Source organism: Marmota monax, unplaced genomic scaffold (assembly GCF_021218885.2).
Source record: "Marmota monax isolate L192 unplaced genomic scaffold, Marmota_monax_Labrador192_F-V1.1 WCK01_AAM20220418_F8-fsc00012, whole genome shotgun sequence".
In the NCBI taxonomy this organism is placed as follows: Eukaryota; Metazoa; Chordata; class Mammalia; order Rodentia; family Sciuridae; genus Marmota; species Marmota monax.
The window spans coordinates 18,527,819-18,553,433 of NW_026695227.1; the positions used below are offsets into that span (position 1 = coordinate 18,527,819).

At 40.5% G+C, this 25,615-nt stretch overlaps 1 protein-coding gene across 9 annotated transcripts; it reads left to right on the top strand.

Moving 5' to 3' along the window:
* The first annotated feature begins 279 nt into the window (after positions 1-279).
* Positions 280-25,615, top strand: Resf1 (retroelement silencing factor 1). Of its 9 annotated transcripts, XM_058576170.1 has the most exons (7): positions 300-407; positions 1,921-1,994; positions 2,925-3,015; positions 5,372-5,476; positions 16,001-20,551; positions 21,965-22,048; positions 22,649-24,870. In XM_058576170.1, the coding sequence occupies exons 5-7, from the start codon at positions 16,057-16,059 to the stop codon at positions 24,562-24,564; spliced, it is 6,495 nt and encodes a 2,164-aa protein (XP_058432153.1). In that variant the 5' UTR covers positions 300-407; positions 1,921-1,994; positions 2,925-3,015; positions 5,372-5,476; positions 16,001-16,056; the 3' UTR covers positions 24,565-24,870. The 9 variants fall into 9 exon arrangements, with proteins under 9 accessions (XP_046291726.1, XP_058432153.1, XP_046291730.1 ...); XM_046435774.1 differs by lacking the exons at positions 5,372-5,476; positions 22,649-24,870 and adding an exon at positions 25,351-25,615; XM_046435766.1 differs by lacking the exon at positions 5,372-5,476.

The following is a 25,615-nucleotide window of genomic DNA, read 5'->3' on the forward strand; positions in this document are numbered from 1 at the left end:
CGCTTGCTATTCTGTGCGTCTGGTTTGCAATCTTTCCTGCTGGTACACACAGGGGATCACATGGTCGCTTCAGCTCCACGCGATTCCTCTATAACAATTCGGACACAAATTAAAGTTATCCGACTGCTCGAGTTATCCCAACAAACAAATGAAAGAGCTTGGCAAACCTAAGGCTATTGGCTGAGCTTTGCGTAGCGGAGGCTCATCTACCCGGCACTAGGACCGCGGCGGCGAGGCACGCGCTGCCGCCGGCCGGGGCGGGGCTCAACTGTTGGGAGCCCGAGTCTCGCTCCTCGCCCCACCCCTAGGGGCGGACCCGACTTGACTTAAACTCCGGGTCCCGGGAGGCCGGGGGCGTTCTCCCGCTTCTCTGGGTTTGGTTTGAACGCTGTCCTCAGCGCTTCTCGGTAAGTGTGAGGTCGGGACCCCGGCCCCGGGCTCCTCTTCGGGGATCCCAGGCGGGGCGGGGTCAGGGGGATCCCGAGGCGCCGGCGGGCTGAGCTGTGCGCCGCGGCCCAGCGCTTTTGTTCTGCGCGAGGTCCGAGCGTCGGACCGCCCGGTACCTAGGCGTCCGGGCGCGCGCCCCGCGGGCCGCCACCCGGGGCTGCGCGGCGCACTCGGTGTTGCCCGCTGCTGTGGGTCGGCCCTGCCCTGCAGCCCAGGCCCAGCCCGGCGTCGGGAGGGCCCCGCCTCGGTGTTTGCTTTCCTTAAATTTCGATGTGCTTAACCTTAGAGGTCGCGGCCGGCGAGGACGGGAACGCGTTTTGTTCAACTGTGAGGCGGTTGGTCAGGCGGGTTTGTGAGTGCTGCTTATTATGTCTTTTAATTCTGTCTCGTCGTTGGAGTGATAAGAAGAACCTTTGTGGTTTGTTGTTGTTGTATGTTTGTTTGTTTTTACTGTTTAGGTTTCCCTCCTTCTCGGCCCTATTAAGCAAAAGCGTCCTGGAAGAGAATTTCTCTGCACGCATCTACAGTTGGCCTATGAAGGCGTGTGTGCAGAAGATGCTTGCTAATAGTTAGTTCCTCGAGGCATTTTAAAATGCATACCCACTTTAGGTGGTCTCCAGGGACGCGGGATTCTCTAAGCAAAGGTCCTTAGCGTCCTGAGTTTGGCAGCAAGCTTTCGGGGAATCATTTCTGTGCCAAGAGTTTATTAGTAGTACTTTGAATACCTACCTTGAAAATAAAGGCAAATGACGAATATGAGCTTGGGGTGCAGTTTAATGGACCAGCCTCAGAGTTTGTTTAGTGATTGTCGTTTTTGTATCAAATCATGTTTGTTTTTGTTGTTGTTGTTTGGTACCGGGGTTGAACCCAGGGATACTTAACCATTGAGCCACATCCTTAGCCATTTTATTTTATTCTTTGTGGTGCTGGGGATTGAAACCAGGGCCTTGTGCATGAGAGGTAAGCACTCTACCAACTGAGCAATATCCCCAGTCCCCTAGCCCTTTTAATATTTTATTTTGAGACAGGATCTGGCAGAGTTGCTTGGGATCTCGCTAAGTTGCCCAGGCTGGCTTTGAACCACCTTCTGGTTCAAATCCTCCTCTGAAGCACCGCTGCACCTGGCCCATTTTATTTCAGTGTTGACTGTGCACCTATATTAAGGTGTTAGTGTTTTTTTCATTCCTGTACAGTTGAATTCACGTTTACTATCGCAGTTGTTGTTGTTGTTGTTGTTTTAATTGCTAAAGTATTATTGTTTTGGAATGATAGGACAATAGTGGGCCTGGAGGAGCACATGAATTCGAACCAACCTACTGGTATTTTGTGGACAGACCCAGTTTAATGTTTCTGTTTTTAGCATGCTTAATAAGAATTCAGTGAACTTATTGTGCCTTCAGTGCAGCCTTAAGGAATTCACTATCCACAGCAATGTGCTTTTTATTGATCAAAATGTTTTTTTGCTGTCCCTAGAACCGAAGAAACAAAACCTCTGGGTGGAAGGGATTGACCTGTGAAAGGACATGTAAACATACAGTATTTAAAGAGTAAGTCATTTAAAAGTAATTATGTCACCGACCTTGATTTAACCAGTTAATTATTCACACTGTAGAATAACTTCTCTGTTGTGGAATAAAATGTTAATTCAATCAATCAGCATTGGATAATGAGTTTGTCAGTTTGGGCACTCAGGAAATTGAGAACTGTTTTTACTGAGCTATGTTGGGAGTCCCCCCCCCCAAGAGCCCCCCAATGGTGAGCCCTGCTGACTCACAGGATCCTTACCCACCAATCAGACTACTAATTTCCCCATCCCCCCCCCCCCCAGAAGAGCCGCCCAATGGTGAGCCCTGCTGACTCACATGATCCTTACCCACCAATCAGAAAGCACCCTGGCTCTATAAATATGCAGAGCCTGTTCCTCAATAAATGGGCACTTCTCCGACAACCAGCCTTGTCTGGTAGTTCTTTCAGGCTAGACTGAGGGCCTGGGGTGAGTGATCAGTATCTAGGAAAGAGTTTATTTTGGGAAGAATCAATGCTTTGGTCTCCTCCAGAAACTCTTTCTAGGCTTGATGGATATCTCCTTTCCCAATACATTCTTTGACACTGGGAAAGAATGTATTGGGAAAGGATCAATGTGTTGCCTTCTTCCTCTTCCTAGGCCACACTATTTTGGGGTTTGTTATTTCCCATATGTAACAGGTACCCGCTTTTTGTTTTTTCCCCTCCAACCCAGGGCCTGGTGCCCACTGAGCAAGCACTCTACCACTGAGCTACACCCTTAGCTCAGGAAGAGGTTGTTTATAGTGATGTGACTGGTTGAAATTACCTAGGCAGGGGTGTACATAATGTGCTGGCACTTATTTGATTTATTTATTTATTTATTTTTGTAATAGAGATTGAACTTACAGGTGATTCACCACTGATCTATATCATCCCCCTTTTCCTTTTTTTTTTTTTTTTTCTGCATATAGATCTTACCAAGTTATTGAGGGTCTCAGTTGCTCAGGCTGGCTTTGAATTGGGATCCTTCTGCCTCAGTCTCCAGAGTTGCTGGAATTACAGGTGTGCACCACTATGCCTATATTGAATGTTTTTAGCGTGGAGGGTCGTGGGAGAGCACCATTCTGGGAAAACTAGTCCTATAAAGCCAAAGCAATTATCTGTGAGGCTTATCTCTAGTAACCACACAACTTGTATTAGGAAGCCTTATGTAATGATGAAGGCTGTTGTTCCCCACAGTCATACCACACTGCTTTGTTTAAGGTCTCAGCTCTGTTGCTGACTATGTAACTTCACAGCAGTGTTCTGTTTCAGTTTTCTTATCTGTGAAATGGAATAACAAAAAATGCATACCTCATGGGATTATTGTGATCAGTTATATGAGTTTCATACATGGAATACTCATAGAACAGCTACGGGCATATGATAGTACATATTAGCTATTGTCATGTTAGAGGAAGTGTTTTGTGACCTAATGCATTTAACATTGTCTTACAGGAAATTCATTTTGCTTTTTTTAAGCTCTAAGTAAATTTATGGAGCTTTGTGTCATTTTAAACCCATCCCTGTAGATCCCCACGAATGCTTTCTATGTCAGTTTGAGATAAAACAAGAATAGTTCATCAACCCTGGCTATTGAAATATAAGTTAAAGTTTATTTTGAAAGAAGCCTTTAGTTGTGTGTGGTAGGGCATACCTGTAACCTCAACTACTTAGGAGGCTGGTGCAGGAGGATCACAAGTTTGAGGCCAGTCTCAACAACTTAGCAAGACTTTGTGGGGGGCATTAGGGGGAGGCCTTTAGAGAAAAAGGTAATCTTATAGACCTTGAAGAATTCTAAGTGCATGTAGGAAGGCAGCTATGCAGTGCTTAAGTTCTTGATGCCCTAAGTGTACTTGTACATGAGGGAAACTGGGAGAGTGGCCTGTTGAAGCAAATTTCTCCAATGAGATTAGAGCTGTACCTTTTGTGCTCAAAGTTATAGTTGCCAAGATTTAATGACAATGACTTGAGATTCTCTTGAGATGTATCAAATTACAAGGCTTCTTTTGTAGAGTCTTGAGATGAAAATATCACTGTTAAAACTTAATTGGATGGTGTGATTTCTTAAACAGAAACCATAAGCAGATTGCTTTTTTTTTTTTTTTTTTTTTCCTTTTTGGTACCAGGGCGCTTGATGACTAAGCTACATCTCTAGCCCTTTTTAATATTTTATTTAGAAATGGGGTTTTACTGAGTTGCTTAGGGCCTTGCTATGTTGCTTAGACTGATTTTGAACTTGTGATCCTCCTGCCCCAACCCTTGAGATTATAGGCAGTTTCCTGATGCTTAAGTTAAGTTAAAAATGTTTTCATGTACATATGGCTAGTTTTTTACTTTTAAAATTTTTTAGTTATAGATGGACACAATACCTTCATTTTATTTATTTTGTATCTGGTGCCGGGGATCGAACCCAGTGCCTCATGCATGCTAGGCAAGCGCTCTACCAGTGAGCCATAACTCTGGCCCCGGCTAGGTTGTTTTTAAATGTACTTATTCCTTATTAGTGATCATAAATGTGAGGGTTTATTTATGGGTTCTGGCTTTCTATTGACCAAAGCCTATCTTACATGAATACCCCAGTGTTCTTGTTTACTGTTTTGTACTAAGTTCCAAATTTCAAGTATAAGTTTTCCAAGTTTGCTTTTTTAAGATTGTTTTGAATCTTCTCATCTCACTCTTCATATGAATTTTATGATGAAATCTTCAATTTCTGTAAAATCCTTAATTTTTAAAAAAATATATTTTTAGTTGTAGATGGACATAACTCTTTATTTTTATGTGGTCCTGATGATCAAACCCAGTGCCTTACATTCACTAGGCAAGCACTATACCACTGAGCCATGATTCTAGCCCCAAATCCTTAATTTTTATTCTGTAACCTAGTCAAACTAGTTTCTTAATTCTATTAGTTTTTTAGTGGATTTAATAGGATTTTCTATGTATTCATTATGTATCTGCAAATGACAGGGTAGTTTTAGTTCAGTTCCAATCTGGATACTTTGCGGGGTATAACTGCAATGGCTAGAACCTCTAGTAAAATATTGAATAGAAGTGGCAAGGTGGAATCCTCATGTTACTCCTGATCTTTTACAGGGAAAGCAGTCATTCTTTCACCATTGTTATTGGTATCAGGAATGATTCCCGATTCCCAACCATCTATTGAAGGCTTGGTTCCCAATATAGCGATACAGAAGTGGGACTTTTGGGAATCATGAGGGTTCTGAGCTCATCTGTGGGATGCATTGAGGGATTCATGGCTGAATGGATTATTGGGAACTTTAGGAGGTAGGACCAAGTTGAAGGGAGCAGGTTCTTGGGGACATGGCTTTGGAACTGTATCTAGTCCCTTATCCCTCTTTCTCCCTCTGCTTTCCAGAAATGAGGTGAGCAGATGTGCTCCATCATGTTCTGCATTATCACAGTGATGGGGCCAAATGAACATGGACTGAAACCTCTAAAGCCAGGAGCCAAGCCTGACATGGTTGTGTAATCCTCATGATTTTGGAGGCTGGGACAGAGGATTCCAAGTTTGAGGACAGCCTCAGTGATTTAGTGAGACCCTTTGCAAGTTAGATCCTGCCTCAAAATAAAAAGGTCTGGAAATGTTGCTCAGTGGTACAGCACAGCACCCCTGGGTTCAATCCCTAGTATTGGAAGGAAGGAAACCATGAGTCAATATAATCTTGTCTTTTTTTTTTTTTTGGTACTTGGAATTGAACCTAGGTGTACTTTATCATTGAGCTATATCTGTAGTCCTTTTTATTTTTTTACTTGTTTTTTTTAGTCTAATTTTTTTTCATATTAATACATGATGATGAAATTTGTTACATATTCAGTATACATACACAATATATATAATCAACAATGATAGTTGTACATAATAATGGGTTTGTTACATATTCGATATACATGTATGCTATAACAATAAAATTTGGCCAATTTTATTTTTTAGTTTAGGACAGGTTCTCACTGAATTGTGGAGGACCTAGGTACTGAGCTTAGCCTCAAACTTCAGATCCTCCTGCCTCAGCCACCCAAGTGGCTGGGATTATAGCATGCACCATCATGCCAGCCTGATCTGTCTTTGGCCTGTGTCTTTGGAATTGTATAGAGTTGTCTGCCCTTATGAACCACTGCTACACCCAAGGGAGGATTGTTGAACTCATTAATTTGTTAGGACACTTAAATGATATTTTGTAATCAAAGCATTCAGCACAGTTCTTTTTTGGTACCAGAGATTTAATTCAGGAGCGCTTTACCACTGAGCCAATTCCTGGCCCTTTTTTGAATTTTGAGACAGGGTCTCAAGTGTTTAGGGCTTCACTAAATTGCTGAAGCTAGTCTCAAATTTCCAATCCTCCTGCCTCAGCTAGGGAGTCACTGGGATTATAGGCATGCACCGCCACGACTGGCCTTGTGCTGTTCTTGATATGTAGTAAGTTTCCAAATATTAACTGTTACATTTTAATTTTTATTTATTTTTTTAATACTAGCTAAAATTTTGAAATAAATAACATAAAATTTAGAACAATTGATTCTAGAAGTCCAATTTCAAGGACTGATAGTGTAATTTCTTTTCTTTTTTTTTTTTTTTTTTTTTTGTTGAGAGAGAATTTTAATATTTATTTTTTAGTTTTCGGCCAACACAACATCTTTGTATATGGTGCTGAGGATGGAACCCGGGCCGCACGCATGCAAGGCGAGCGAGCTACCTCTTGAGCCACATCCCCAGCCCTGATAGTGTAATTTCTTAACTAAGAATAGAAAAGGAGCTACTATAGGTTGACTAAATCATGACACTTCTGAAATTCCTGAAAAGTGACTTAACCCCAAAGTGTTGGCATCTGTGGTTTTGTTGATTTTTTGTTGTTGTTGTTTTAATATTATGTATGATTTTTTTTTCACATACTTTTATTACAGATCAGTTTTTTTCAGTGAGAAATCCTGGCTTTGCACAATTTATCCACATCAGTGAATAGTCTACAAGAAATGTTGCTTTTTGTAATATTGGAGTTGTCAACTCTTATAAGAAATAGAGGTATAAATTAAGAAATGAGTTATTTTAGGCTGATCACTGTTGCATTCTGCAGTAATACAAATTTAAGCAAAATTGAACATGTGCTTCTGTAGCGATTTCAAAGAGGTTTTAAAGACAAAAGTCACATGGGGAGAGAGGGGTTACATTAATTGTTAGTGAATTTGTTTAGCTTGTATAGACAGGTTAGCAAGCTCTCTTGTAAGAAAAATATTGTATAAAAGTGGATTGTTCGAGTATACTAAACAGATTCTACTGGTGAGCTACATCCCAGCCCCACAAGAATTTTCTTCACCTTAGTGAGATCTTTGAGAATTTTTTCTTGGGGCTGGACATGTGGCTCAAGCTGTAGCGCACTCGCCTGGCATGTGTGCGGCCCGGGTTCGATCCTCAGCACCACATACAAACAAAGATGTTGTGTCTGCTGAGAACTAAAAAAAATAAATAAATATTAAAATTCTCAAAAAAAAAAAAAAGAAAAAGAAAAAAAGAATTTTTTCTTTTTGATACCAGGAATTGAACCTAGAGGTACTCCTCCACTGAGTCACATCCCCTGCCCTTTATTTTTTAAAATAAGGTCTTGAGTTACTTATGGCCTCATCAAGTTGCTGAGGCAGTCTTGCACTCCTCCTGCCTCAGCCTCCAGAATCACTGGGATTATAGGCATTTACCTCCCCCCCAACAAGATCTTTGATAAATTTTTAATGTAAGTCCACATCCATAGTAATTATATTTACCACTTATTTATAGAAACTCATATCCTTTTTTTTCCATTATCACAAATGACTTTTGCAACTCACAGCTTGCTATTCACAATTTCCTACACTTTGGATTTGAAGCAACTAGCTGTCTTTCCAGTTTTTTCACAGGAAATAGTAGCAGTAGTAATGCCATCTAAGATTTAAATCCCCCAGTTGTCAAATCTAATGATAGACATTGTCTGTTTACAGGAGGCAGGGTTTGGAGGTTCTTTTTTTTTTTTTTTTTTGAGATGGGTTCTCAATGTGTTGCCCAGGCTACCTGCTTCAACCTCCCAAGTCACTGGGAATATAGGCTCATTGTACCACAACCAGATTTTTTTTTTTTTGGGGGGGGGGGGGGGCACCTGGAATTGAACGTAGGGGTGCTGAACCACTGAGCCACATCCCTAGCCCTTTGTGTTTTTTAAATTTTGAGACAGGTTCTCCCCAAGTTGCTCAGTTTGGCTTTGAACTTGCTATCCTCCTACTTCAGCCTCCCAAGTCTTTGGGATTACAGGCATGTGCCACTGTGCCCAGCCCACAGCTGGACTTCTAAAATTAATTAATCATTATTCTTTTTTTATGCTACAAGAGGTTGAATGCAGGACCTTATTACATCCCCGGCATTTTTAACTTTTTTTTTTTAGATTCTTTTCAAGTTTCCCAGGCTGAGCTTGAACTTGCCAAGTTCCTGCTCAGACTCCCAAGTACCTGGGATCAAAGGCATGCATCACTACCCCAAGCAAATTAAACATGGTGTAATCTCTTCAACTGAGCTACAACCCCAGCACCAAATTTTAAAATTCTAGACAGTAAAATTTAACCTTAGATTTAGCTCTCTTCTCTACCAGAAAATCGACCACCATGGTTTATAAGTAAAAAGTGCTGAGTAATAATATCATTATGACATATAGAAAGTCTCCAGATTCCCTATAAAATAGGAATGTGTGAATTATGACCCTGAATTCTGAAATTTGGGCTATGGCTCTTTATCAACCTCAAAAAGGACTGCTTGTCTCGAAGTGAGGGCCAGCACAACTTACCAGCATCAGCACATTAGAATTGTCCATCTTGCAAATGGTAAAACTTGTTGGCGGATGATTGGGATTATTAGAGCCAAATTATGCTAACTACAGTAGTTCCAGTTTATTGGTGGGGGATATATTCAAGACTCCCAGATGGAAACTGAGTAGTGTTGGGTATTTTTTTTCTTTTTTTTCTCTCTCTTTTTTTTTTTCTCTTTTTGGTGTCAGAGAGTGAACTCGGGAACACTCAACCACTGAGCCACATCTCCCGCCCTATTTTGTATTTTATTTAGAGGCAGGGTCTCACTGTTGCTTCCTGCCTCACTGTTGCTGAGGCTGGCTTTGAACTTGTGATCCTCCTGCCTTATCCTCCCAAGCTGCTGGAATTATAGGTGTGCGCCTGGCTGTACTGGATACTATATTTTTACTGTGCATACATTATGATAAACTTTCACCTTCTCACTTAAAGGAAGCACTTTTACAGAATTTTTTTTTTCATACTTGAATTACCATCACGATTGCTCTGTCTTGTGCTTTCAGGCCATTTTTAAGTAAAATAAAGATTAGTTGAATGTAAGCACTGAAAACCATCTATCTGAGATGCCTACCAAGTGACTAGCAGGTAGATAGCATGTACAGAGTAGATACATTCATGTGCTGGATAAAGGGATGATTCATATTGTGGGCAGAAAGCTGTGAGATTTCATCATATTACTCAAAAAGGTACATAATAGTAAACCTGTGAATTGTTTACTTCTGGAGTTTTCCACTAAATCTTTTTAGGTCTTGAAAAGCAAATCCACGAATAAGGGAAGACTATCCCATATCTCCAGTCAGAGTTTCAGGTTTGCTCATTTACCTACACCGTATCTTACGAAGGGTATCCTAGGACAGTTCCCCACAACAGAGTCTAAGAATTTAGTTCCTTTAATAGCCAAGATGCTGAATAAACTGGAATATTCATCAACAGATAAATAGATAATGAAAATGTGGTATATGTGATGGAATATTGTTAACCCAAAAGAAAAATGATTTGCAGCAACTTGGGTAAGTGGAGGTCCTTATCTTAAGTGAAATAAGACAGGTACAGAAAGAAAAGTACAAAGTTGATTTCATAGAAGAATGGAATGAAATAGTGGTCACTATATACCGGAAAGGGCAGGTAGGAAAGAGGCATGAAGGGACAGAGGATGTTAAGAAAGGGGCACAAAAACAGAGGCTTGGTTTAGTGGCCCACACCTGTTACAGATATAAAGTCCAAATGCTCAAGGCCAGCCTTAGTGACTCAGGCAGACTTTTTCTCAAAATAAAAAGACTGGGAATTACCTAATTGGTAGAGCATTTGCCTGGCATGTGGAAGGCTGCGGGTTTAATCTCAGTACCAGAAAGTGGGGGGGAAAACAGATACGGAAAATTATTTCTGGTTTTCTATTGCATCTTAGGGTAACTTGTTAACAATAATCTATGCCTTATTTCTTTTTAAAAATTTTTATTTGTTCATTTTAGATATAAAATGACAGTAGAGTGTATATTGATATCAATTAACTTCCCATTCTTTTGATTGTACAATCCATCAGTCTATGCCTTATTTCAAAAAACAAAAGGAGAAAAGCTTCCAAAATATTAAAATGATTGCCTTTAAGGAGATGCAGGTAATCTGATCATTGTATACTGCCATGACCCACACAGCATCACAAACTATCTTGAGAAAAGGCTACTGGAGATGGAGAAAAATACAGAAATAAAGAAAATAGATAATTTTAAGCAAAGCTGGGGCCAGATGGGACACTGCCCTCTGATGGAGGACAGTGACCCAGAACTAGCTCTGCAAATTTATGATATAGTGTCTCATAACCAGGAAGTTAAACTTCAGGGACTTTGTAAATTGTTCAAGGCATATGAATTAACAAGAGGCTTCTTTTGTGTATTAAATAGGTATAGAGCTAGAAACATTTTTGTAGCTATCCTACTGTTACAGTGCTAGGGACATCAGTTATCCTGCAGCACCCAGGAAGCCCATTGTACTGAAATATTGGATAACTGTTAAGTGTCAGATCCTAGTGTCAAGGCTGTTAACATCCTTGCCTTTTGGCAAGGAATGTTTCCCACGTTGGCTTTTGCCAACACTACAAAATCAGTTGATGACATGGGGCTCTTCTGCTTTTCATAGTATACATGTTTTGAATTATCATGAATTATATATCACCATAAATATATTTAATAATTATATCTCAATTTTAAAATGACTATAATGATACCAGGCACTGTAGTATACTCCTGTCATCCTGGCAACTCAGGAAGCTAAGGCAGGAGATAAAGAACAGCCTGTGCAACATAGTAAGACCCTGTCTCAAAAAAAGAAAGGGCTGGAGATGTGGCTTAGTGGTAGAGTGTAAACTGCAGTACCACCAAAAGGAAATATAAAGAAAAAGAATTCAGTGTGTTGATGGTATCTGCTTGCTATTATAGGCCTGTGTGCTGACTGTAACTTCATGAGTATTTGGACACCTGGGTCCAATCCACAGTAACTGTCAAAGACTAGAGACAGGTCCTACCTACAACTAGCGGACAATTAGTCCCTCTCCTATAACTTAGGTACTTCAGTTTTTTTTTTGTTTGTTTTGTTTTTAATGGGGAAAGGATGTGGGTGTGTATGTTCAAGGCTTCTGTTTTCTTACTGATTTTTGGCCATTTTTCTATTCATCATTGCAAGTAGGGAATTGAGATCCTGTGTCTTAATCTATTTTGTCTGTGTATTAGTGTAGCCATTCCAGCTGCTATCGATTGAATGCCCCCGTCTAAACATCATGTTGAAATTTAATCCCCATGTGAGGTGTTCAGTCAGTAGAAACTACCATGTTTGAAGGTGGGACCTTTGGGAGGTAATTAAGGTTTAGAGGAACAATCTGAGCTTGGATGCTTTGTCTACATCTTGCCATGGGATGCCTTCTGCTGTCTTAGGATGCCATCAAGTCCCCACCAACAGGAAAAACCTCACCAGATTCAGCTGCCTGGTCTTGAACTTTCCAGCCTTCAGAACCATAAGCCAAATAAATATTTATTTATTTATTTTTTAATATTTATTTTTTAGTATTCGGCGGACACAACGTCTTTGTTTGTATGTGGTGCTGAGGATCGAACCGGGGCCGCACGCATGCCAGGCGAGCGCGCTACCGTTTGAGCCACATCTTCAGCCCCATATTTATTCTTTATAAACTACCCAAGGTGTGGTATTCAGTTATAGAAATAGAAAATAAAGATAGGAGATTTCTTGTGGCTGCTGTTATGCATGATGATTTTTTTCCATCCCGTTAATCTGTCTCTTTAAGGTGTGTGTCTCCTACAAACTACGTAGAGTTGGATAGTTGGGTAGTTTTATCCAGTCTGGTATTTCTGTCTTTTAGATTGATTAATGTTATTTTGATATAATTGGGTTAATATCTGCCATTTTCTGAGTTTTATAACACTTTATTGTTTTTCATTGGATGAATTTTTTTATGGTATTGGATAATGAACCCAGGGGTACTCTACCACTGACTTAACATCCCCAGCCATTTGTTTTTTTAAAAATCGCTGGGATTACAGGCTTTACCATGGGCTTTACCATGCCCAGCTAAAAGAATATTGCTTAATTTAGTATCTTAATTTCTTTAATGATATTTTTATTATATATTTTAGTTTCGTGGAAACATAAGTTATTTTTATTGATTTTCTGATATGGAGATTAAACCCAGGATGGCTCTAACTCTGAGCTCTATCCCCAGCCCTTTTTTTTTTTCATTTTGAGACAGGGTTTTTGCTAAGTTGCTGAGGTTGGGCTCAACTCCTGCCTTAACTTCCCAAGTGACTGCAATTCCCAGTGTGCACTACCAGATGTGGTAGAGGAATTACACTTTTATGTAAAATTGTACGTATTCTTTGATGCAGCAAAAAAATGACATACACATGGCAGTGTCCATTCTGGGTGCCTTGAAACCAGGATAAGGAGCAATTGCAAATTTTCCTCTTAAGAGATTTTTATGAAGGGCTGTAAATAAGACTAGCAGTACAGAACCCTAAGAGATTAGTAATTATGTTTGTTGAACACTCAAAATCCTATAGGCTGTGTGAATTAATTACCCCATGGAGACAGTCTGATGCCAAGAAGAAAGGGGAATGGGATGTTATTTATTTGGGTGCTGCACATGCTAAGCCCGTAACCTGCCACTGAGGAGCCATACCCCCAGTCCCGTGTGTGTGTGTGTGTGTGTGTGTGTAATTTTTTTCCCCTTAGAAGAATAGGCAGCAGAGTATGGGGAAGTAGTATATGAATTGGAGTAGCTGGGGACCAGGGAGGAGAAAAAAGTTCTGAGAGGATCGAAAAATAAACCTATTTTGAATATAAATCAGATTTCAATACAATGAAGTAGAATTGTGAGGTAATATTGAGTTAGATGTCTACGTTTCTTGACTTTTCTTTTTTGTCGGGGGAGTGGGCGGTGGTACTGGGGATTGAACTCAACTACTAGTATTCAACTACTGAGCCACATCCCTATCCCTATTTTGTATTTTATTTAGAGACAGGGTCTCACTGAGACGCTTAGCACCTTGCCATTGCTGAGGCTGGCTTTGAACTCATGATCCTCCTGCCTCAGCCTCTTGAGCTGCTGGACTATAGGCGTGTGCCACTGTGCCAGGCCTGACTTTTCTTCAGAAAATTTTAGGTGCTTTTATGCAAAGAAGGAGATGCTTTCTTTTTTCATTCATTCTTTATTTTATTTTATTGTATTTTATTTTTTTTGTTTCTGGAAGTTGTGGAGATTGAATGCAGGGCCTTGTGCATGCTAGGCAAGCACTCCATACCTGAGATACAGCCCCAACCCAGAGACGAGTTTTGTTATGGTTTAAATAAAAAAGTTTTTCTCTAAAAGTTTGTGTGTGAGACAATGCAAGGAAGTTTAGTGGTGATATGATTGCTTTATGAGAGCCTTAACCTAATCAGTGCATTAATCCACTTGGATGGATTAACTGGTGGTTGATCTATTAGAATGGTCTAAGCAGGTGGAGTACTTGGGAGAAGGTAGGTTGCTCTAGGGCATGCCTTTGTGATATATATTTTTCCCTGATGAGTGGAGCTCTCTCTCTCTGCTTCCTGATTTTTATGTCCCGAAGTACTTTTCTCTGCCTTGTCCTTCTACCACACACACTAGTGAAAAAGCTGACAAAAACAGGTTTTTGTAGGGGGGTACTGGGGGCTGAATCCAGGCCCTAACTAACACACAGTAGGCTAGTACTTTGCCACTGAGCTAGTCCCCAGCCCTTTCTTTAGGCATTCTTGAGAAAACTTTTAACTATCATGACAACTCCCTCCTTCTAATTTGAGTTTTCAGAGTGCTTATATATGCTCTAGTTTAGTTCTGTGCTAGCAAAAAAGGAGAAGGGAGTGGGGGAAAACCCAGTTTACAGTAGGCTCTGTATTAGTTTGCTCGGACTGTGTTTGAGAGAAAACTCCAGACCAAACGTTCTCACATTGCTCACCACTTACCCTCTGGCACCTCTACGCATCACTCCCCATCAACAACCAGCTACCTAATAGACTCCAACTGGGGATATTACAATTAAATTCATTTTATTTTATTTTTTGGTACTGAGGATTTATCCCAGAGGCCCTTTGAAGTACTGAGCTGCATCCCCAGGTCTTATTTTTTATTTTGAGACAGGTTCTCCTTAAGTTGCTTAGGGCTTCCCAAAGTTTCTGACAGTGACCTTGAACTTGACATCTTCCTGCTTTCAGCCTCCCAAGTTGGTGAGGTTATAGGGATTCAACACTGGCTTTTGTCTATTTCTAGATTTATCAATGGACTGTTGGTGAGAGTGCCAACTATTTTAACCTTTTTGAAATAGTTTGTCACTTTATCAAAATTATTTTTATGTGTATCTTGACACATTGATTTTATATATAGGCATTTCTAGAAACATTCAGCACAAATGTAAAAGCACATACGAGATGTTTAGTTTTGGGAGAAAAACCACTTTCTTTTTCTTTACTTTGTTTTTTGTATGGGGGTTGGGGATTGAACCCAGGGGCAGTTTACCACTGAGCTATATCCTCAGTCTTTTTGATTTTTAAATTTTGAGACAGATCTTCCTAAGTTGACAAGTTACTAAGTTTTACTAAGCTACTGAAGCTGGCCTTAAGCTTATGATCCTCCTGCCTCAATCTCCTACATTGCTGGGATTCCTGGATTGCACCACTGCTTCCAACTCAGGCCTGCTTTTCTTGTCCCCTTGACTTTGCTTGAGAGACATCTCCAGCACATGGTATTGGATGTCCCTTCTTCCTTTTTTAAGATTCATACAAGATGCTTTGGTTTTCTGAGAATTTGAGGTCTTACTTTGTTGCCCAAGGCTGATGTTGATCTTGGGATCCTCCTACTTCACCTCCCAAGTGGCTGGGATTATAGGAATGTGATTTTATGCATGAACCAGTGTTTGTTTAGGGAATTGAATACAAGGGTCCTTTGTACTCAGTTACATGATGACCTCCAACTAATCCTCCTGCCTCATTTGTCATCACAAATTGGTTAGGATTACAGGCATGCTTCACCCTTCCAGGCTATGTCTAGAAAATTTCTGAATAAAGTAATGTACTCTGTTTTTTGTTATTGTTGTTTTCTTTGTTTTGTTTTTTTGCTTGAAACTAGCACAGATTAGTTCGAATAAGAAGCTTATGAAAACAAGCAAAAGTAGGGTTAAGGACATAGCTCAGGTATGTCACATGTTCAGCTTGAAGGAGGCCTTTGGTTCGATTCCCTAGCACTGTCCAAAAATAACAAGTAGAACATAAAGTGATAGCCACTTAAATAACAGTAATAACCATGTCATGTAAACAAATGCCTCTTATACATTCTATACATTTAATTGTTGTCTTCTTATTGCAGCTTTTGTTGCTATTCCTTTTCTAAGATTATAGTGTTTTTTGGTCTCAAAATTTCAGTAATTATGATAGACGTAGTTAGCTACTAATTTAAAAAAAATGTTTTTAGTTGTAGATGAACACAATACTTCCATTTTATTCATATATGCTGAGGATCAAACCTAGTGCCTCACACATGCTAGGCAAGTGCTCTACCACTGAGCCACAACCCCAGTCCCAGCTACTAATTTTTTTAGAAATCCTGTCTATGCAGAAGATCAATTTAATAGCAAATCTTTATTTCTTGCAGATTCCTGATATTCAAAAACAACATTTTTATTCCACTGCTACCATATCACACCAGTCATGAGTTGGAATGCAAAGCCAGAAGGTGATATGTTACCACCGCCACCACCACCATATAATAAAAGCCAGTCATCTGTTCTGCACCAGTTTTTTATAAACCAGCTTACCACAACATCTCCAAGTTCTTTCAGCTATCTTGGAAATAATGAAGCATGCATGTATTCCAGTAATTCAAATCCAGTTTCACAGTATCCCAGTAATTCAAATCCAGTTTTACAACCAGTGAAAAATACCAGAAATTATAATACTCCTCAAATTCCTGTTTCTAATACGCAAAACAGGACAGTGATGGCCTCACAAACATCAGTAGAAAGAATAACATGCACGCAATATACTGGACCCAGACAACCAAATCCTAATTTGCAAGTGTCTTCAGGAGTTTCGCAAAATGTGTGGTTGAATTCATCAATGAGGAATTCCATGCCTTCTCATATAGAGGCAACTGTATGTCATCAGGCTGATGTTGGAACTAATATGTCTAATGCTCATGCACTACAGAGTCAACTTGTATCATCAGATAGGTATTCTTTGCAACTACAAATGAACACTTCAAATTCTATAAGAGCTCCTGTAACTTTTCAAGATCAGGGACTTAGCCAATCACTATCAGATCGACAGGTTGATTGGGTGCAACAGTATACATCAAATGAACAGACTTATCGTGATTATAGACGACCTCCAAAGCAATACTCTTATTCATCACAAAGATTTTTACAAGAGCCAGCTGTTCAGAAACAAAACATTGCACCACAAAGCTATTTACAAGAGCCAGCTATTCAGAAACAAAACATGCTATCTACATCATCTCAAGTTAAAAATTGTCAGCTTCCAACCTTAACGCACATTTTACAGTCATCACAGACTCTGCCTGTGTCCTCATGTCAATACCCTACACAAACAAACAAAAGACCCCCTCCTCTTCTTCCTTACCCTTCTGGAAATGGAAGCCAGCCTTTGCCAAATTCTCAACATGTTATAAAAAACTTGCCTATGGAAGTTCCTCAGAGTCCTGAAGTGTGCTCATCTGAACTAAAAGACTCAACTAAAGGCTTTCATCAGCTCTGGCCAAACATTAGTGAAAATTTAAACACAATTGGAAATTTCTGTGATTTGAAAGTACATACTAATATTGCACAGCCTTTTAATGAACCAGTTAGATCTTCTGTGGATAGTGTTCAGACTCCTGCTCAAAATAATCAAGAGAAAAGAATGGATTCCTGCAATCCAGCTTCAAATCGGGTACTAGACACAAAAGAAAAGTTAGTGAGAGATATTAAATCATTGGTAGAAATTAAAAAGAAATTTTCAGAACTTTCAAGGAAAATTAGAATTAATAAAAATCTTCTAATGGGTTATAGGAAAACAGCAAATAGTTCTTGTAGTGGACCAGCTCAGCCTTCTGAATTCTCAACCCAAGGAATATCTGCTAAAAGTGACAGTCACTGTTCCATGGAATTGCTAACAACATGTCTCAATCTTTGGAAGAAGACACCAACAACAGCAACAGAAGAAGCTTCAAAACCTTCAAAGGAAAAGCAGTGTAATGAATTAAAAACAAACACAACTGCGCATGGAATTTCAGTGACTACAGAGGGTGATGAGAAGGGGTTTTGTTCAGTTGAAGGAAATTCTCAGAATAAAAGGGCAGAGTCATCCCAGGAAACAACCTTGACAATGATAACACAAAATTATGACTCTTCTGGTGCAAATGTACCCAAGGGCTCAGAACTTCAGATTGCTATTGTGTCACCCTTGATTCTTTCAAATGTCAGATCATTGCCTCACAAAAGAATGACACCTGAAGCTTTACGTGAACTGGTGTATCCAGTTATCAAAGAAGGTAGTATTTGTAGCTTACAAAGTCAAATGGAAAAAAATAAAATAGTGGATGCTTCAGTGAACATCAATGTTAACAGTCCAGTAGCCAATACTACAATATCAACCAATGCTTTTCCACTAACTCAGAAGGAAAAGCGGAATGAGCCAACTAGTGGTAATTCAGAACACACGTCTAATACCAGTCAAGGAAAGCACTGTCCTCTGGGTGATCAGCAAGCCTCATATAAATCAAACAGCATTTCTGTTGAGAGTGATGATATATTACTGATTGAAAATATTTGTTCTCTTGTTGAAGGCGATATAACTTATAATTCTCAAATAGCAAAGATATTCAACTCTTCCCCTTTGGAAAAGATCGACCCACAGAAACTCTCTTCATCCTATCAGCAAGTGATTAATAGCAGTCAACAAAAAGAACAAGTAGATAATACCACTACAAATAAGGACCTTGGTTTTCAAAGAGATGAATGTGTGCAGTGCACAGATGTTCCTGATGAAACAGTTGATCATTCGTTATCTTTTAAGTATATTGAAACAAACAGAGGAATTCCAGAGGAAAGCAATTTAGAACAAACCATTGAAAAGGAAAGCACAGGTGAAGATGTATGTTGTTCACCTCCCACGATTCAGCAGAGTATTTACCCTCAAGAAATCAAGGCAGCCAGTGATGTCACTACCCAAGATCCTGCAAGAAAGGAGATTCATGATGATGACACACCCATGTTTTATCTACATGACCAGCTCTCAGAACTTCTAAAAGAGTTTCCCTATGGCATTGAAGCTGTGAACTTATATGAAAAGTCTGGGGGCCAAAAAGTAACAGGTCAAATCTCACAAGATCAAACTGGCGATAAAACTATTTGTGATTCTCAGGACTCCACAGACCAAATACATATTACCATATTAAGCTCAGAACAAATGAAAGAATTATTTCCCGAAGATGGTGAACCCTGTGATGTAGACACAGAGGAAGCCTGTGAGGTAGATAGGTTGGCAGAATCTCAGACAGAGAAGCCTATAGCAGAAAGGAGCCTGTCTGTCCCACAAGCAACTACCTCAGAAGCCAGTTGTGATTCTACAACATGGGACCCAGAAAAAGACAAAATCCATTGCTGTGCATTGGGTTGGCTCACAACGGTCTATGAAGGAGTGCCTCAATGCCAGTGTAATTCCATCAAGAGTTCCACCCCAGAGGAAGAGAAAGGGAAGGATCACTGTTCTCCTTTGGAGACCAAGAGTTGTAAACAAGGAGAGACAACCTCAGAAAGTGATATCACTATCCTTGAATTTAATGTTTCAGATAATCCAAAGACAACTCTTACTCTGGTGGCTGAGAAAAAAAATTTTCCTGAAATATGTGGTGAGAGTATAAAAAATACATCTGAAACAAAAAACTGCTCGCTAAGGACAGAACAGGAATTGCCTGGTCAGTTCTCTAAATGTGATGGCGATAAAAAGGACACATCTAAAGCGAAACAGGACAGCTCCCTAAAAGAAAAAGAATTGAATTGTCAATTTTCACCAAAAGGCAACAAACTAGATGGCTTGCAAAGTAATACAAGAAAAAGAAAATTGAAATTTCATGAAGTGTCTTTTCACTTGACTAATAAAATGACAATGGTTTGTGAAGAAGCTTCCCAGGTAAACCAGCAGGAGAAACACATACCACAGAACTCTCATCCACTCCAAGTGAAAACTAAAGAGCTACATAGGAGGAATGGTTCTTTGGGACATTCATTATCACCAGAAAAGAAAAAATTTAAGTTTAGGGTAGGTACCTCCAAACAAAGACATACAGAAGAAAGAAAGTTAGCCCAAGGGAACATACTGGATGGGGAGATAAACAAGGAAAAATCTGATAAACAGGAACAGAAGAAAAATGTGGGAGGTGCACTCAAATTCTGTAATATTTTGTCAAACCCTAATGAGAGAGACAGTGTTAAAGAAAACACAAAGTCCTCAGACTTGAAGCATAATTCATCTAAGAAAATCATAACACCGCAGGAATATTTACAAAGGCAGAAGCATAAAGAATGGATGGCCAACAAAACATCAGAGAAGACATGTGTTAACAATGTACCACATGATTCTGATGGGAGGCCCAGTCAGCTTCCTGTGCAGATGGGGAACTCTGGGAAACCAGGCAGTAGTACAGAGGCTTCTAAAGAACCAGCAAATGTGTTGACCAGCAATGTTAAAAGCCTCAAATTCCACCATTCTGAGAAGTCTAAGAATGACAGTTCAAGGAATGTTAAAGGAAGAGCTGAGCGCATGCTGCCTGACAAAGTGTGTACTGATAAAACCAAAGCTGACCAAAAATCCACCAATACAAGTAGTGAAGTTGAATTCCACCAAATGCCTCCCCAAGCAAACAAGCAAAGAAAGTTGTATCTGAACAGAGTTGCGTTTAAGTGCACGGAACAGAAAAGCATTTGTCTCACCCAGTATGACAGTTCACCACCCCAAAAGCTTCAGAAAGACAAAGAGCAGGAAAAGAACCCTCAGAACTCTTCTCCTGTGAAAGACACCACAGTAAAACCAAGCATGTTAGAGTTTAAATTATGTCCAGATGTACTGTTAAAGAATGAAAACTCTGTCAAAAAAGGGAATGATCAGAAGCCTCATTCTAAGGAGCAAGAGCAAGCCCCCGTGCAAGGTGAAGTATAATTTTCTTGATGTGTACAACATGATGAAGAGGTGTAGGTGATAAAAGGGCCATGTGAATGTGTTACACAGTTACTATTCGTTATTGTCAGATAATGTTTCCTTGAGCAATGTTTGTTTTAGATTTGTGGCTCCCTTATTGTAAATTATAGTAAATTCATAGTAATGACAAGAGATACATAAAATCATAAAGTTTGCCAAATACAGATATTTCATTTACTATCAAGTTATATTGTGAGGGCTGGAGATATAGCTCAGTTGGTAGAGTGGTTGCCTCACTTGCATGAGGCCCTGGGTTTAATCCCCAGCACCACCAAAAAAAAAAAAAAATTGTGAGCCAGGTGCAGTGGTGCACGCCTATAATCCCAGCCACTTGGGATAACAAGTTGGAGGCCAGTCTCAGCAACTTGGCAAGGTCCTGTCAAAATAGAAAATGAAAGGGCTGGGGATGTAGCTTAGTGATAAATTGCCCCTGGATTCAATCCTGATTGCCAAAATTAAGAAATGATAATATTATCGAAAATATTTTTTTGACATAATTTAAAAGCAGTCCTGTAAATTGAAATTTTGTTCTAAATATTGGGAGACATGTAAGGTTAGTAGGAAGGTCCTCTTGTTCATATAGAAATTGATCAATTTATTTTCATCTTTGAAACTGTCAATGACTATTTCCGTAAAGTGCAGATGGTAACATCTAATCTGCACATGAAATGGGGACCAGAAAGCAGTGTCATCCAGTAGTAACTTATGTCACTAAAGACAGAGTGGCAGCCATGAGCAGAGCAGGAATAAAGGAGAAAATGACTGACTAGTTGTTTGTACTCATTTATGTTTGAACATTCAGGAATTGTGATTATTAACATAAAGCACTGTGCTTAGAAATCCAGATTGGAAACCTAAAGGATTTTGAGTAAAAATCTGTCTCTGATGTGTTTTTCTGACTCTCTGTTGGGGTGTATAAAGCTTCAGCATAAACAGGGTACGTTTTCATGGAAGGTGAGAGGAATGTGTGATGAGAATACAGAATTCAATTTGTTAAATGTGGATGATTCAATAATCCATTTCATTTGGGTCCTTAGAACCTGAGGCCTTGGGTGTAGCCACATAAGTGGAAGTAGATGGGCCATGGGACTGGCTTGCCCTCTCATTTCTTTGAATACCCCAGATGTGTCTGTGTTTCAGCCCCCATAGGGAAACGAATACAGAATGTAAAGAGAAACTTTTATTAAAAATAGCTAATTTTTCATTGGAGGTATTCAAGCACTTCATACATCATTTTTCCAGGCCCTAACGTATCTTGGTGTATTCCAAAATCTATTTTCAACTTAATGTGATATTTCTTCATTATATTACAAAAAGAGATGAATAACAATATGTAGAGATCTGAAAATAAATATTTAAATAGTTTCAGGAATAAAAAGTACAAAAGAAGATTGGATAAAATGTGTGACTGTGAAGAAAAGGAAGCAGGAAACCAGCCAAGAAACAGGTAAAATTGTCTATTAATTATATTATTTGAAACCATGTAAATTAGATTATGATTTTAATGCTTAAGAAATGATTTTATCCATATCCTTTTAGTCATTCGATGTTTTTATGAGTGGTAAGAGGGCATTCTCCACTTTTCTGTCATGCCATATGGGCTAGGAAGCTGGGGTCTATTATTTCCTTTTAAAAAAGAAAGTAAATCTCATCACTTTGAGTTAGCTAAGGGGTTTTCATATTTTTCCTATATGAGGCCATATAGTAAACGTTTTAGATATCTCAGGTTTTTAGCCTAACTGCTCAATTCTGTCATTGTTCCAAGAGAGAGGCTGCAAATAATGTGCAAATAAATTAGTGGAGACTAAGTTCTTAGTAAACTCTTTACCAAAATAGACAGCAGGCTGGACTTGCCCTCAGGTCAGAGTTTCCCTCCTCTTAGGCAATTTACAAGTTAGTCATTTTAATCCTCAAAGAGGCTAGGATATTTCCATTTTAAAGATGAGACATCATTTTGGTGCCATGGACTGCATTTGCATTGACCCAGACATAGCAGTTAGCACAAATCGGGGATCTGATGAGCTTTTCTCTACATGTGTCACTGAAGGACCCTTTATAATGAGCAGCAACTCTACCTCTGCAGCAAACGGAAATGATAGCAAGAAGTTCAAAGGTGACAGCAAGAGTGCCAGTGTCCAGCCCCCTGTGATCCACATCAACAAGCTGCCCAGTGAAGTCACCAAGGGCGAGGTACTCTCCCCAAACCGAGCACAAGCTGAAGTGGCCCTGCAGGCTGGGAACTCTGTCCATTCGGCGAACCTGACCTGTGCAAATCAGGGATCTGACGAGCTTTTCTCTACGTGTGTCACTGAAGGACCCTTTATAATGAGCAGCAACTCTACCTCTGCAGCAAACGGAAATGATAGCAAGAAGTTCAAAGGTGACAGCAAGAGTGCCAGTGTCCAGCCCCCTGTGATCCACATCAACAAGCTGCCCAGTGAAGTCACCAAGGGCGAGGTACTCTCCCCAAACCGAGCACAAGCTGAAGTGGCCCTGCAGGCTGGGAACTCTGTCCATTCGGCGAACCTGACCTGCGCAAATCAGGGATCTGACGAGCTTTTCTCTACATGTGTCACTGAAGGACCCTTTATAATGAGCAGCAACTCTACCTCTGCAGCAAACGGAAATGATAGCAAGGAGTTCAAAGGTGACAGCAAGAGTGCCAGTGTCCAGCCCCCTGTGATCCACATCAACAAGCTGCCCAGTGAAGTCACCAAGGGCGAGGTACTCTCCCCAAACCGAGCACAAGCTGAAGTGGTCCTGCAGGCTGGGAACTCTGTCCATTCTGCGAACCTGACCTCGGCCACAGCTGTGGATGCAGGGATGACAATAGCTGGGCACAGCCCTGTGCTCAGGATCATCATAAAGAACGTCTTCTTCCCTGTGACCCTGGATGTACTGCACCAGACTTTCTCCAAGTTCGGCACAGTCCTGAAAATCATCAAGTTCATCAGCAACAACCAATCCCAGGCATTACTGCAGTACGCAGATCCTGTGAGCGCCCAGCAAGCCAAGCTGTCACTGGACAGGCAGAACATCCTTGATGGCTACTGCACACTACGCATCTACTTCTCCAAAATCACCAACCTCAAGGTCAAGTACAACAACGACAAAAGCCATGACTACACACGCCCAGACCTTCCCTCTGGGGACAGCCACCCTCCACAGGAACAGACCATGGCCACAACCTCTCTGTATGCAGGACCTGGGTTCCCTCCAACCTTTACAATTCCTCAAGCCGTGGTTCTTTCTGATCCTAATGTGCATAGAGCCCCAGCCCTGTTGCCCACCCCAAGCCTGGCAGGGCCTGGGAACTCCATTCTGCTGGTCAGCAACCTCAATCCCAAAAGAGTCAGACTCCAAAACCTCTTTATTCTTTTCGGCCTCTATGGTGATGTGCAGCGGATAAAGATGTTCTTCAACAAGGAGAACGCGCTTGTGCAGATGACAGATGGGAACCAGGCCCTGCTGGCTATGAAGCACCTGAACGGGTTAAAGCTGCATACGAAGCCCATCCACATCATGCTGTCCAAGCATCAGAGCTTAGATCTGCCCCACGAGGTACAGGAGGGCCAGGGCCTCACCAAGGACTTCAGCAACTCTCCACTGCACCGCTTTAAGAAGCCCGACTCCAGATCCCTCCAGAACATCTTCCCGCCCTCCGCCACCCTGTTCCTCTCCAACATCCCACCTTCCCGAACAGAGGAAAACCTCAAGGTCCTGTTCTCCAGCACTGGGGGCGTGGTCAAGAGGTTCCAGTTCTTCAAAAAGAACCGTAAGCTGGCGCTGATCCAGATGGGCTCCGTGGAGGAGGCAGTGCATGCGCTCATCAACCTGCATAATCTTTACCTGGACAAGAAGCACCATCTGTGGGTCTCTTTTTCCAAGTTCACGTCTTTGGCTGGGCTCCCTGGAGCCACTTCCATCATTCCAAAAAAAGCCATATTAAGAAGAAGCAGCTGAAGTGACCCTAACAGACCAGAGATTTTATTGTTCTAAAGAGAGAAGTCAGTTTACTTTTTTAAAAAATAAACTTAATCTAGCTCACCTTGCTGACAAAGAAACATGAGCCATTACTGGCTCAGGCTGTAGCTCAGTGGTGAAGGACTTGCCTAGCATATATAAGCACCTGTTGTCCCAGCAACACAGGAGACCAAGGCAGGAAGATCCCAGGTTCCCGGCCACCCTCAAGGACTTGGCAAGACCCTGTCTCAAAATAAAAAGGGCTGAGATTAAATGCACTCCTGCACACACACACACACACACACACACAATAAAAAGTCACATCTATACAAAATGTACATTGAATGTGGATCTTTGGGGGTTCTTTTGTTGTTGTTTTTTGGTACTAGAGATTGAACTCAGGGGCACTCGACCAGCCCTTTTTTGTATTTTATTTAGAGATGGGGTCTCACTGAGTTGCATAGAATCTCACTGTTGCTGTGGCTGGCTTTGAACCCATGATCCTCCTGCCTCAGCCTCCTGAGCTGCTGTTGTGTGCCACAGTGCCCAGTTGAATGACTTTATTAAGCCAGGATAAAGGTAAGGGAACCCAGCCCTGGGCTATGAAAATGGGGTTGACAGGAGGAAACACGAAAGGCAAGAGCTCATGTGTATACGCTTCATTAACTCTTTTCCTAACATTTTTGTCCCATTGATAAATGTATAATTTTCTTCAATTTTTTGATTGTATATTGGTCATGTATGAAGAGTAACAAAGAAAATAAAGTAACATTTCTGTTTCTTTAGATGAGACTAATTTAAGACTTTGCAAGAGAAGCTTCAGTGCAGATGGATTTGAGAAAGTACCAAACCCTATAAAAGATTCAGTGTTTCAGACCTACAAACAGATGTACCTGGAGAAAAGAAGCAGAAGCCTTGGTAGCAGCCCTGTAAAGTAATCCCAAGATGTGGTTTTATAATTGCCACTAGGAAGTTCTGTTTACTTTCTGTTCAGCATCTTGCTGGAAATAACTCAGGATTGCTTCCACAATAAAGATTTCTCATCCAGAGA